The sequence below is a fragment of the Marmota marmota genome, unplaced genomic scaffold, assembly GCF_001458135.2.
Source record: "Marmota marmota marmota unplaced genomic scaffold, marMar, whole genome shotgun sequence".
In the NCBI taxonomy this organism is placed as follows: Eukaryota; Metazoa; Chordata; class Mammalia; order Rodentia; family Sciuridae; genus Marmota; species Marmota marmota.
Window position 1 is genome coordinate 28678522 of NW_025999949.1, and position 14047 is coordinate 28692568.

Genomic DNA, 14047 nt, shown 5'->3' on the forward strand with positions numbered 1-14047 from the left:
CCTAGAAGCGAAGGACTCCAACATGTCAGATCCCATGGAAATAGCCTACATCTTTGCATCACTCTTTCCCACTGAGACAACCTACACTGGTCTGTGATTTGATCAAGAAATAAATCTTTGTTGTGTTAGGTCACTGATACTTATAGGTTTTTCTGTTGCAGCAACCAGAATTGTTTATTATAAATAATACAATCTCACAGAGCTGTTTTAAAGTAAATAACATTCCTCTACATAACCATTAAAATGTCTATTTATTAATAACTGGTGCAGTGTTTATTTTAAGATAGAACATAAAAAATCAGGTAAGAATTGTTTGCATAATATATATATATATATTTATATGGAAATCAACTTATTAAAGTTGTTCAAATATTGGACAGAGCCAGAATATAAATTACACATACAGTTTAAAAATTACAGGAAATCATATTATAAAGAGCACTAAAGGCCACTTGTGGAATAGTTGTGTTCCCGTGTAAGCCAGAACGTGAAGAGAGCCTATTCGTAGCACGGAGGAGACAAGTCCAGGGAGCAAGGCACCAGAATTCTATGCCAGAAGAAGGGGGTAAAAGAAGATATGACCCAAATCAAATACAATGGGTTCGAATCATTGGAAACCTCAATTGTTCTTCGATGACTGATGTTTTTGATCCCTGCTACATAGAAAAAGGTGGGGGGAAATAATCCTATCCCATCTGAAGCAAAGTAGAGATCATTTTTTCCTTTAAGTCTAGGAAGGGTCAACAAATGTGATGAGGTTCTTCTGTCTTTCTTAGGGATTTTCCAGAATAAGGCAGAGCCTACTTTACCTCTCTATCAGCAAATGCCTGAGGCTAGACAGAAAGGCTGCCCCAAATTTTGGAACTTGGCCCACAGCTGGGTTTCCAATCCTCAGGGAAACACTGGAGAGTAAAGCTGATTCTCTCTCCCTTGGAAATGTATTCAGAGGGGTAAAGAAGGGCGCCATTGGCAGATCTGGTTGGCTTCCATGCAGAACCTTGATCTTTTCATATTGAGAAAGAGAGAGTCACAACTGTTCTGAGCGTTTGGCCTCCAGAGAATGTTTTTAAAGACTAGCCTGTTTCTACAGGAATCCAAAGCCCTGAAATAAAGGTGCAGTTTAGAGACAAAAGACCAGCGTTGGAGTCAGCGGAGACTTAGAGACATTTGAACTCCCTCCATTAAAAACAATGACAGAAGATCCTTGGGGACAGAGAACAAAGGGCGCTTGTGGGATTAGCTGCAGCCACCAAACCCCAAGAGCTAATGGATCCCAGCATGAACCAGGTGAATAATTTAGGTGGCCTTAGTTTCTGTCATTCACAGCTGGATTGTGAAACCAAAGGACTGAATAGTCCAGGCATTCCGCTCTCCCCAGGGAGTCTGTGGGTCTGTGATCATTTTACTGTAAAGCTGACCAGACAGAGGAAGGCAAGGCCTCATGGGGGGACAAGGGCCTGATTTGGGAACATTTATATGACACAGGAGACTTGGAATGCAGGTGAGGGCAGAATTTGAGTGGGAGAACCATGAGATTTGGTTACAATCTCTGCTCTTCCTCCTATAATATTTGAATTTCGGCAAGATCATTTCTGTTTCCCTCCCATTGTCAGTTTCCTCATCTCTGAGACTGAGACAGGAATGTCTCCCTCTTGGCTTGGGATGAGGATGGCATGGTCCATAGAGAACAATTGTGTTTTCTGATATTCATGAAGAGAACTTAGGTTAAGCTTCTCTCTCCTTCCTTGACCTCAGTCTTATAGGCAGAGAAAGAGAAGGGAACACTGAAATTAAATAAAACATGCTCTCATTTTTCATTACTCCTAGGCTTCAAATTTTCAGTCTTTTTGACAAGTAAAAGAGCAATTACAAATACATTTCTAAACAGTAGGCCAGGTTTTTGATGGATTGTTAGCCATTCTAAGGTTATTCTCATAAAGTCACCATTTTGACTGTTAAAATCTAGTAATTTTTTTTTTTTCCTGAAACTTATTTTAATCCCAGAACAGTGCTATTGGGAGGAACAAGCCTTGGGTATAACTATAATTTTTCAATTACTGCCATCCAAGAACTTGACCACCTTTCTCCTTGATTCTCTTAGTAACATTTGGTTCAGCCTGACTCAGGAGAGCCAAACTCCTTCCATGGAGTTTAAGAGTAACCAAACATGGTTACCCTTCATCAAAATGCAGAAAGCCCAGATTCTGGCAGATCTGTCCCAAGTACATCCCAAGTGGAAACCAACTACAAAGATCTTTATGACAGTCAATAAAGTCCTGGTGATTTCTTAAAATAATATCCTACTTACACAAACATAAAATGTCTTAAGTTGAATCCCATTTGCTTCTTGTAGCTTTTGATGAAGGCCCTAGAATACCTGGTTAGGACCTGGTGGTATGGGGGTTTTCTGGGACAAGGTGTGAGGAACCAGGCTGTGCTCAGGTGAGACCAGATCCCAATAGAAAGGGACACCTTTGGTAGAACTGGCAATTTGGGGTAATATAGATCCCCAAAGAAATCATATCTCATTGTCTTAAATCAGACCCATAGAAAAATCCATTTGCTTGTCCCATAGAAGGGGATACAAGCTGAGTTATGACTCTGGGGCTGAAATGAATTCAAGCTGGGCCAAATGGATGAAACAATTCAAGTTTGTCAGGATGAAGAGGGACAAAGCGGGAATAGCCAGATAAGTGGCTAAGGGTTGTTCTTTATATTTTCTCAACTGCATCTAGTAGCAGGAGGCCTTTGGAAGACAGAAGGAGTTTGGAAGGAGGAACATTTTCATCTTTGAATACATGGGAACATCAATCATATTTCAGAGATGGGAAGAAGTCTCAGGAAGTATGTCTGGTTTAGGACTTTATTGAGTGGGCCAGGAAATTTTCATTCACTTTCTGGGCTCCACAGTCACACTTCTTTGTCTCCAACATCTGGACTAGGATTCAAGAGACTTGCATTCTAGATTCACTCTGCTACTCCATCCCTTATTTAATCAGAGACCTGGCGTGATTCCCCACACTCTGAGCCTCTGCTTTCCCATCTAAAAAGAGAGGTAGTTCTTCTGGATGGTCAGGTTTCCCCATGCTCTGAGTATCTCAGAATTTATGAAATTTTGTCTCCACGCATCTATATAATAAGTCAAAGCTAGTCACAATTTTCCTACAGGGGTGCCAAAGCTGAGGCTGATAAAGTCTGGGACAAAGTCCCCGGGAAGGATTTGACATGCTTTAACTTTCGTCTGGAAGTTTCCCAACTTGCTGCTAGGGTGGGTCTGACAGCCATCAAATCTTGAACCAGGAGTCCCTTCACATTTAATCATTCCTTTTGACTTTACCTCCTGTAAACCCTCTTTTGAGAGAACAGTGCAGCATCTGGGTCTAGGGGAACTCCCAGCGCCGCCTCTGGGATCAAACTTTTCTCCTCTCTTCATCTTGACATTCCTTCTCTTCTGCATTTTGTTGAAGAGTAACCATGTTTGGTTATAGAGTGGTACTTACATAAAAAGTAATTGTAACAGGGTCTGATTTTGTCATGTAATGATTGGGATTATATCTCCAACATCATTTTTTTCCTGAAAAAAATTTCTGGTGTAAAATTAGAAGTCATAAGTAACATCAAAGAGTTAGGCAAATAATCTACACGTACAGTTAAAAGGAACCTGAATGACAGATCCACACGTGGGTCTGTCACTGTACTAGGGGTTTTTCATATAGACTGATTGCCTTATTTGCAATTGACAAAATAAGACAAATAATAGTTGATGTCAAATACTTTTGAATGTTCTAAAACACAAACTTTCATCCAGGTCAGCTCTATATCCTTCTTATGTCTTTGAATTACTATTACTAGTTCTCAAAACCTTGAAAACTATGGAGATTACCTATCTTCTAACCTGTTCTAACCTGAGTGTCTATGAAGTGCTACCTGCTACCTTGTCTAGAGGGCAATTAGTTTAGTTTTAAATGGTAAAATATCAGTAACACAAGGATTTTGGGTTAATTTGGATGTGAAGAAAAGATACTCTTTTTAAAAGTTCATTCTGAAATGAGTGAATTTTCAAAAACAAGTAAAGGCATATTCCTAAGAATTTTCAGAAGGAGTTTCCTAACTCCTTTCCTAAGAAGTTTCGGAAAGCAAAGAAAAAAATCTTTGTAATCCTAGGTGCCTTGAAATACTATTCATGGAGACCAAAGGGCAGCTACATGCATCTGCTGGAGAAGCACAGGGTTGGGGAATCAGAGGTGTGTCAGCAGCACTGTTGGAAGTGTAGGTGATTTCCAAAGACCTGGACAAATTTCTTCTCTTGCTCCTAAAGACTTTGACCTGCCAGTTCCCATAGACTAAGTGGCCCCCTTCTCTTCAAATGGATGGGGCCATGACCATGGCCTCTCTTGGTTAGCATGGTAAAAACCAAGTAGCTCAGCTTCTTGCCTGGTCTCCATCTAGGCAGGGATTTAGAGAGGAGGGAGAAGCTGGCTTCTTCAGATGCCACCTTCTTGTACAGCTTATCTGGAGCTATAAAGTCCAAAACACAAATCCAAACTCCCTTTCAGCCCACTCAGCCTTCGCTGGTGTGATGGTTCACGCAATCTTGATGCAAGGTTTGTGCTCTCACTTTCTTCCTAGTTGAACTTTCAACCGTTTCCAAGCTGAGAAGCATTCTTCATGCCACAGAGTTGTCTGCGGCAATGAAATCAGATATTTTCCATTCTTCGTAAACAGTTTGAAGGGACTTCTGACATTCGAGGCCCCCAGATTCCTAACTTTCTCATGGCAGAAACTGTGGCTTTCTAATCTCTGAATTTTGACTGCACAGTTCCTGGCATAGAGTGATGCTTAATAAATTTTTGTCAAATGAATAAACAAATGAATTTTTCTTTATTACACTCTCATTACAGTAGCATAGAATTATAAAAATAGTTTTGGCAAATCATGAGTGGATTCTGTTATGTTAGGTTTTCTATAGCTAATTACTCTTTCAACTCAAAGTACAAAGTGCCTGAATCGGATAGACATAGATGTGTAACTGTTGACTAATTAGTTTGTGTTGACCTCTACAGTTTGGGGTTTTCCTGTTTGGTTTGTTGTTGTGGTGGTGGTGGTGGTAGTGGTTTGTTTTTAATGAAAACTAGAGCTTAATAATATCAGTGTCATATCTAATAACTCTGAAGTCTCAGTTCTAAGAACGAATACAGTCATTGAAAAGATTTTTCTCAATTTAGTTGTTCTCTCTTTGTCTCCCACTTTAAAAACAATCTTTTGGTGCTTGCTTGTGTGCTAGTGTTTTATAGTCAAACTCATGCTTCATCTCAAGTGTTTTTTCTCACCCCAGTAGAATCTCATTTTGTCTAACATTTGTAAAGTTAATTTATTCATTCATTTTGATCTTCCTAAAATTTGACCTCTTAAAAATTTGTGTGCATGCGTGGGTGTGTGGTGCAGGGGATTGAACCAAGGACCTCGTGAACAGTGCATATGTGTGCTATCAGTGAACTTAATCCCCAGTTCCAAATTATTTGCTTTCTTGTACTTATTGAATTTACTCTTTTTGTTGTTGTTCTGAAGATTAAGCCTGGGATATCACCTGCTGGGCAAGTGCTTTACACACTTAGTCTCACCTCTTACCTTTTTTATACATCATATTATAACACACAGAGGACAAACAAATAAAATGAGATCATGGTTTTACTTGAGAAGATCATTCCTAGTTTTATGATGTAATTAATTTGTCACTATTTCAAGGGATTTGGCCCAAACCCCTGTGATCCTGGAAAATTGGAAACCCATTGGTGCGTATTATAATCTTGGGGCATATTATTAGCCAATTCTTGTGGGTAATTCTTTTGTCCAACAGAAGGACCTTTGTGGAAGCACACACTGTTTCTCCCCATCACTTAAATATTCCATCTTGGTCCTTAAACTCCTGCTTCCTCAATACCAGCTCTGTTGTAATGTTGTCTGTGGGCACACAACTTGAACAGGTTTGGTTTGCTTTCCTAGAATGTATTTTTTGGGGGACAAAAAGGAATATCAAACCAGAATTATTGAAGAAGATCAATTTTCTTCTTCTTTTTTTGTTTTCTTAGGTGGGAAAAACAGTTTTAAGATTCTTATTATTAATTCATGAAATGCATATTTTTCTGTGTCCACACTGATAGCTAATAAGAAAACTTACTAGATGTTGGTGACATATGGCAATCAACAAAAAATGAGTTTTTGGACTTAGGAGCCCATGCAGAAATGATACAGGTTCCAATTCTCAGTAGGGTACTAAAAGAACATTAAGAAGGTTTCTCTAACTTTAACTTAGAAAAGATAATTTCTGCTTACTCTTTCTAATTTTGAGTCCACGGTAAATATTTCCCACTTAGAGCTAAAAAGATTTCACTCTTTTGACCAAGAACTCTATCAAATTCTTGAAAAACATATCTGCTTATAATATATTGATGTTAATAGATTCTGCAGGAATATTGACATATTAGAAAAATAATTTGTGCATATGTGGAGAATTTGATTCATTCTCCATCTTTTTTTTTTCTTTCAATAACTCAAATACATAAAGACCAGCAGAGTTACTTGTTAGATGGTAGGCAGCACAGTCAATTCTGGCAAAAGATTCCAGGAGGATGAGAATGAAGAGCTAAACCCTTAGGAAGGAGCATAAAGTTTCTTAGGTTTTGGCCCTGGTGGTATTACTGAAGCCATGTTGAAGGGAGTGGAAGAAGGGATGAAATGGTCCATACCCTTTGCCTCCCAGAATGCCACGAAGACCATTGGAAAGCCACAGAGGAGGGCTTACACGTCTGATGCATGTGAACATTCTTGTGTTCTTCCTGCCTCAATTTCAAGGTCAATACCCATCCATTCATGGGACCCTCCATGTACAACTCCCTTCTACCATTCATAGTGTCTGCCTTTGTTTGGGCTTTGGTTTTAAGTGCTTAAAATCAGGAGCCAAGCTTTAAGCACTGCTATATTTTAGCCTTTTGTATATGACCCATTGGCATGTGGGTTGAAAGGAACCAACCTCTAAGCAATTTCTTTCCAACTCAGGGCAGGGTACCTGGATAAGGTCTTCATGAAACCATCAACCAAATGTCTGCCATAGCAACTATGGCTCCTGTCAAGGAGGAGAACATTGGTAGCAGTTGCATGTAGACATTGGTTTAGGTCATTTCCAGCATCTTGGTGGTCACCATGGCAACTACCCACACAACCAGTGTTTAGATGGGTGAGCAGAGTAAGACAATAGATACTATGGTGTGGTCCTTTAGCTAGTATAGCCCACGCCTAACAGAAGCCTTTTCTATCAGTCTTTGAGAGAGTTGTAACATCTCTGAAGAGGCCACAGGTGACTTGTGCTGAATATTAATGCTTTTACAATAGTGCTCTTCAGGCCATACGCTTACCCTCAGTGAGTCATGGCTATGTGCAGTTCTAGTATTTTCACTGAAAAAGTCTGTAGGAGTAAAATTAGATGGTTCTGGAGATTTTGCCTACTTACTTAATAATAATAGATCAAGCTTGTTTGCATATTTTTTTTTCTGGATCCCAAATGCAATGTATTGAGTAAGCATATTTTGCAATAAAAGCAGACAGCCTCTTCCCCTGGATAAACTATGGCAATTGCTTCCCACATGACACAGAGTACTGGTGTCTTGGCATGATTTCTGGGTCCTAAAGATAGAGAGGAGGGAAGAGTCCAGGGTAGGGAGGGAGTCAGCAGATGGGGCTTTGAGTCCTGGTTCTCCATGGGACAACAGAGTGACCCCAGCCATGTCATTATACCTGAGCCTAAGATTTCTCAGTTTTAAAAAGAATAATTTAGAAAATATAATTACCGCATCCCCTCTTGATTGTAATTTCTGCTTTGGATATGGGGAAGAATGTGAATTGGAACCTTATTTTGAAGATACTGAACTTAGCTCCTGCCTAGAGGGGCACTTCACTTCTGGCAAATTTCATTATCTTTGCCTACATAATTTGGGAACTACTTTAGTTTGTGTGCTTGTGTCTGTCGGGTGTGTATGTGCTGTGTGTGTGTGTGTGTGTGTGTGTGTGGTGTGATTTCTCCCCTCTGATTCGTAACACATGTGAAATCCTATACTTGGGGTCACCAACACCTTTTTACAGATGGGGAAAGAGGCAGACCAATGGAGGTCCCTTTGAGAGCTTTGAAATGATTTTGTGGACTTTCCCTTAACAAAATCATTTCTAAAATACTTGGTTTGGGAGAATGGATGACTATCTTTCTTTGTGTCTGCTCAGTAGGAAGCCTCTTGGCATGCCATGTGTTTTCGTGGAGAAAATTATTTTCTTGCTTTAGAAAACTGTTAATTACCAGAGTATTTTACACAAAGGGGCAGTGATCCTAAAAAGAAAAAAAAAAAAAGTAAATTCTGTTCTCTGCTTACCAAAACAAAACCCAAACCAGCCAACCAAACCAACAAACAGCACGGCTTATCAATAAATTCTCCCGGTACTGGTCCAGTCATGATTAAAAGGAAGAAGAGCAGATAAATGTGTGTCCTAGAAGAGATTAGCGGTACCAGTTATATAGTGTCAAGTCATGCAAACCATGCTGAAAGGAAGCAGCTTCGTTGTGGCCACGTGGGGAGGAAGAAGGTCGTGAGAAGCCCCTGCTCGCGGGGGGGCCACCACGCACGCGCATGCACTTGATGCAGCCATTGGTGTCCCCGCTGGTAAGCGCTGGATGTGAGAGTAAGTGAACTATACAGAGTCTGTCTACATTACAAGGAGGAGTCAGCCAGTGACCCCTTTTACGAGGGCTTGTTGGAAGGGGTCCATATTGAATCCGAAATCCCGTCCCCTGTGGACGACAGAGGCATGGAGCCACTGGGCGTGAAGGGGTCCGTGTCGGTGTCCGTCTCACCCTCCGCGAGGTACCGCTTCTCCCTCATCCAGCTCGACCCCGCACTGGGGCCAAACATATAATCATCTCTGTCCTGGGAGATGCTGAAGCCACTGGGAGACCGCTCCAGCTCTTCATGGTTGACTGACATCAGGGACAGAGGTGTGTCGCTGTCCCGCGTGATGCTACGCCTCTGCCGGGGCGAGATGTGGTCCGAGTAGGGGCCATGCAGTTCAGCCTGGGAGTGGTAACTCACTCGGGAGTCGAGAAGAGTCAAGATCGGCAGGACGGTGGGCCTCTCTGCATATGTGGACGCCGAGGAAGGCAGAGTGGCCTGAACCTTTGCAGAACTGGGTCCCCCTCGGGGCGGGTTCACCGGGTCATGTGCAAAAAACCCATAGGGGCCGACTTTGTCGATGGGCACCTGGTGGAAGCTGTTGGGGGGATCAGGGGCACCTGTCTCAGAATAGTTGCAGATGATGGTTTTCAAATCAGAATACCTGTTATCCTCTTTCTTCTCCCCTTCAGCTGGCGAGGGGGTCCCCTTGGTCGGGTAGTACTCGGTGACATGCACCTGCAGCCGCTCCATATGCTGCATATGCATGTCCACAAGGAAATCCAGCTTCTTCCCCATGTCATGAACCTGGAAAATACAAGGGACTGGGCATGACTGCTTCCTCTGGGGTGGGCATCATTGTTATTGGTTGGGGGGGGGGCATGACATACCATGTATTAACTTTCCAGAAGGGAAGAGAATTCATGCAAGTCTTAATAATAACAGCAACTAATCATTTATTTCGTGCCCCCTAGCAAACTCTGCATTAGTGTTAATCTGTAAATAGCCTAGGCAGGGCCTTTCTGGGAGGCAAAGGCTGGAAGCAGAGAGATGTTTTGAGGAAAGTGTTATAGGCCTTCATGGTCCCCCAGTGGAAGAGGTGGCCTTGCTCTTTGTTGCTACTCCAAGCAAAGAGTGGGAGTTCATGGTTTGCAAACATTGTTTACCCAGAAGCCTGTGGATTCTTGGAGTATGTTTCACCACAGGCTGATGTGAACCCTGGAGGTGCAGGGGCAGTGTTAGCAGGACTTTTTGGAGCTGGAGACCCACCCAGAGCCTTAGGGGTACAGTGGAAGCCACCTCTGCTTCTGTCTGCCTAAATGGGAAATGTATTTGAATTTTTGGGAGGGTGTATACACAAGCCGGGTGCACATGTATGTGATATTCTCAATTCCCTGGGAGATGCTGCAGTTGGCATGTGAACAATATCATCTGGGGATATGAAGCACAGTGTGAGCTGAGGGTTGAAACGACATCCAAGCCTTCATGATGTCTGACCCACAGAACAGCTGGTGTATTTCTATTTCACACACTCTGAGACTCATTTAATTTAATTTTATTTCTATTTCACACACTCTGAGACTCATTTAATTTTACAGAAGCACAGGGAGATGAAGTAACTTGTCAAAGGTCATAGACCTGGTAAATGAAAGAACTGAGAATACACATTAAAGTTTTAAAATAAGAAACAATGTGGGGCTGGGGTTGTGGCTCAGTGGTAGAGCGCTCAGGAAGTACGTGCGAGACCCTGGGTTTAATCCTCAGCACCACATAAAAAATAAATAAATAAAATAAAGGTGTTGTGTCCAACTACAACTAAAAAATAAATATTAAAAAAAAACAATGTGTGTGTGGTCCTGGGGATGGAACCCAGGTACATTCTACCATTGAGCTACATCCCCAGCCCTTTCTATTTTTTAAAAATTTGAGACAGGGTTTCAGTAAGTTGCCAAGGCTGGCCTCAAACTTGCAATCCTCCTGCCTCTGCCTCTGGAAGAAAGAGCATTCTTGATGGGCCAAAATACAGAATAATTATTCAAATTTTCTCTCATTTCTTCTGCATAGATCCAATGTGGGTTATGAACAAAATAAAAGGATGGATATGTGTGTAGAGGAAACCTTCAGTGCAAAATTAGGCAAATGATGCTAGAATATGAGCTGTTTGGCTGTGGACGTTAAGAGGTACGCTACATGAGTGCTGGGGGTGGGCAGGTTTCTCTTTTCACACCCACAGCCTGCCCTCATCCTGGCCACTCCGCAGGCCAAGCCCTGAGAGGGACTTAGAAGAAAGGAGGGGAGAGGCGGTGAGAGATGGGACAGGGCACATCTCTGAGGGACCACCGTGGAGTGCATGGAGCCCGTGAGCTATATCCAGGCAGTTCGCCTGTGTCAGCTCACTCAATCCTCCCACCCACTTCATGAGGATTACAATGGGGAAACTGAGGCTCAGAACAATGGATTACCTTGCATTCGGTCAGCCAGACAATAAAGGCCAACCCAGGGATGAGGCTCCACCTCCTTTTCTGAGTGGTAGTCAATATTGCTCAAGTATCATGTGCCCCTATGAAAAGTGGCATTTGGAAGTCAGTCCCCATGTTGGCCTTCTGCTGAGGGAAAGACCTACCTGTCTTTCGACTTTGACAAACTTCCCCATCATACTTTGGTCTTCCATTTCCGATGTGGATGCTCTGGCTACATATGGTTCATTCCTAGGAAAAAGCCAACAATTCTTTAAGATCATTATATACGGCTTTGCTTTGCAAGGTCATTCCTGCTAGGGAGGCCATGGCCCCTGAGACCAGCATTCTCATTCTCCTGCTTACCAAGGCTGGAGGGCTCAAGTCTCCAGACTCACGCGAGAAGCTGGTGTTTTCCAGGCTTCCCCACTGATGGTTTCATGCTTACCTTACTGCAGAAAAACTTGAAGGCACTTTGTGTTGAAGTTACTAAAGCACCTGGTAGTGCTGATGTTTCATCCCTTGCCTTTCAGCCTCTGACTGGAGAGAGCGATGTGTGTGTGCAAAGGTGGGGAGGGGTTATCTGATCTCTGAAATTCTATACAGTGGGTCTACATATATTGCATGTGGCCCATTTTACTGAGAATTGAAGCAAAAACTGCTTCTGGAAAATTTTGCAAAACAAAGGATGCTAGTAGAAATGGGATTAAGATGCGTGGTGCGTTTGCTCTTAGCTTCAATATTTTTATACTTTATATGGATGAAAGGAGTCTCACTATTGCTCAGAACTGCTCATGTGAAGTCCCTTCTTGTTTTTTCTCTGTCCTAAGCTTTTGGCCTTTAAATCTCTGGGCTCTCTTTAGCTGAGCAACTGTGAATTAAAGCAGATGTCATAAACCAGTGACCATGTGTTGCATCTGGCCCCCCGGTGTTTTCTTTGTGCTGCCCAGATTTGAAAATTCATAAAAAATGGGGAATTGCTAAAAAAAAAATCTGGATATCAGTCTTTCTTTAAAAAAAAATGGACTACTTGGCAGCAGAGGGCTGTCATTTTTAGGATCAGCAGCAACAGAATAGAGTGACAGTCACCTCCTGTAGACAGGGCATACTTTCTGGGTCCATGATCCCCTCACTTCATTCCCCAGGCTGTGGCTGAGGAGCAGCTGACTTTGATCACCACCCTGAGCTCTCCTTATAAAAGGAAGGTGCATGATGTCCCTAAGGGGAACTCCTCACTTGCCTCAAACACATTTGGGAATAAAGAGATGAAAGTCAAGCTGTGGGCCTTCTGCGGGACACTTCCTTGTTCAAACTCTCACATATTTCAGAGGGAGGACCGTTCTCCAATTGCAGTGTATCAGGGGCCTGATGTGCAATTGCCTTCTCTGCCTTTGTCCTGGGAGACACACAAGTCAAGGGTGGAAGATGCAGGAAAAGGAACCGGGCTCCTAACAGGAAGTGTTCTTCCTTCCTGCTTCAACAAACTTATGTGTCTCCTCTTGCTTCATAACAAGGTGGTTATTTTTTTCTCCCAAAACCATTAAAAGAAGCATCATCTACATAGTCTGGGAAGAGAGGTGGGAAGGACCCAGCTGAAGGATTGGGGGTGGGGATGCTCCACAGGCTTGGGCCACAGGGTCCACCAGTCGGTGCACACAAGTCTCACCTGGGAGATTGCTGGGATGGGTAGGTGAAAGTTGTCCCTTTCTGAGACTTCTTATGTTTCGGCGTGGATGGAGGTCCAGGGGTGAAAATCATGTCTATTCTGAAAGAGGCAAAAAATAAAGGGGGAGACATTAAATTACACAAAGCTTTGTTTTGGAAGAAAAACAAGTTATTATATTTCTGCTTAATTCATATGCGGGTTTGGAATATGTAAGAGAAGGGAAAAGAGACAGAGGAGGAGAGAAACAGAAAGAAAGAGAATTTAGCACATCAGTACATTACCATCCTTTTCTGTCTGATGGCACTGAGAGCATTTTTCCGTCCCCAGGGAGAGGGAGGGAGGCAGACAAACCCCTGAGACAGAGTGAGGACTGCATCTTGTTATTTGTTACAGGAAATGGCATATGTGTGTGGCAAGCCTGTGTATCTCCCAGCTCTTTTATCCCTCCCCAAACCATTTAATTAGGGAGTTTTTACAGATGAGTCCTAGACTCCATCTTTCAGTGTGTAGATGCCTGTTGATCTGCAGACATTTCTGGCTATGACCAGGATGGGGCCAAACCTGGCTCTGTATCTCACTTCCACTTCTGTGAGACACCAGCTTTCTCTGTGAGCTGGGATGAACGAGAGAGAAATGTGTCCCTTCATGCTGCAGAGTTGGGGTGGAAGTAGGACCATTAAGACCATGCATCTGGAAGTACCCATCTCTGTCTCCCCACTGGAAACCCAGCGCATCTCTGTGGACAGGCCATGCCTCATATTAAATCAGCTTTCCTGTCTATCTAGCCCCCTGCAGTATCAGCATGACTGGGGAAACACAGGTAGTCATCCAGGTGTTCAAGCTCTGGCCACAACTCCTAGGAGTACACTTTCCTGATGAATATTAAAAACTATGACACTGTCACCATCTAGTCTGTGCTTATTAAAATTGGCTGATATTTGTGGAGTCGGGTCTGTCTTAGCCATCATGCTCCCCTCCTTGGTCTCTCAGAGAGCCACACTTGCATAAAGAACAGAATATCACACTCAGAACTTGCTCACACATCCGTTTGTTCAACAGGCACTGAGCTCTGACTGCCTGAAACTGTGTGAGGCAAAGTTAGCTTACCTTCAACTTGATGGCATCATTCACTTCCAACCCCTGCAGAGTGGTGTCTCTGTTAACTCCGCAGGAACCTCGAGTGGGGAGACATTATCTGGACAAGCCCAGAAAGG

The 14047-nt window shown here is 42.8% G+C and overlaps 1 protein-coding gene across 1 annotated transcript in view; it reads right to left on the bottom strand.

The window, feature by feature from the left end:
- Window positions 1-1877: 1877 nt before the first annotated feature.
- Window positions 1878-14047, bottom strand: part of Kcnq3 (potassium voltage-gated channel subfamily Q member 3) — a 313473-nt gene continuing 301303 nt past the window's right edge. Inside the window, exons 13-15 of the mRNA XM_015486657.2 lie at window positions 12834-12932; window positions 11335-11419; window positions 1878-9518 (exon numbers count right to left, since the gene is read on the bottom strand). Of these exons, the coding sequence (XP_015342143.1) occupies window positions 8784-9518; window positions 11335-11419; window positions 12834-12932 (919 nt within the window). The 3' untranslated portion in view covers window positions 1878-8783. The remainder of the gene's footprint in view (window positions 9519-11334; window positions 11420-12833; window positions 12933-14047) is intronic.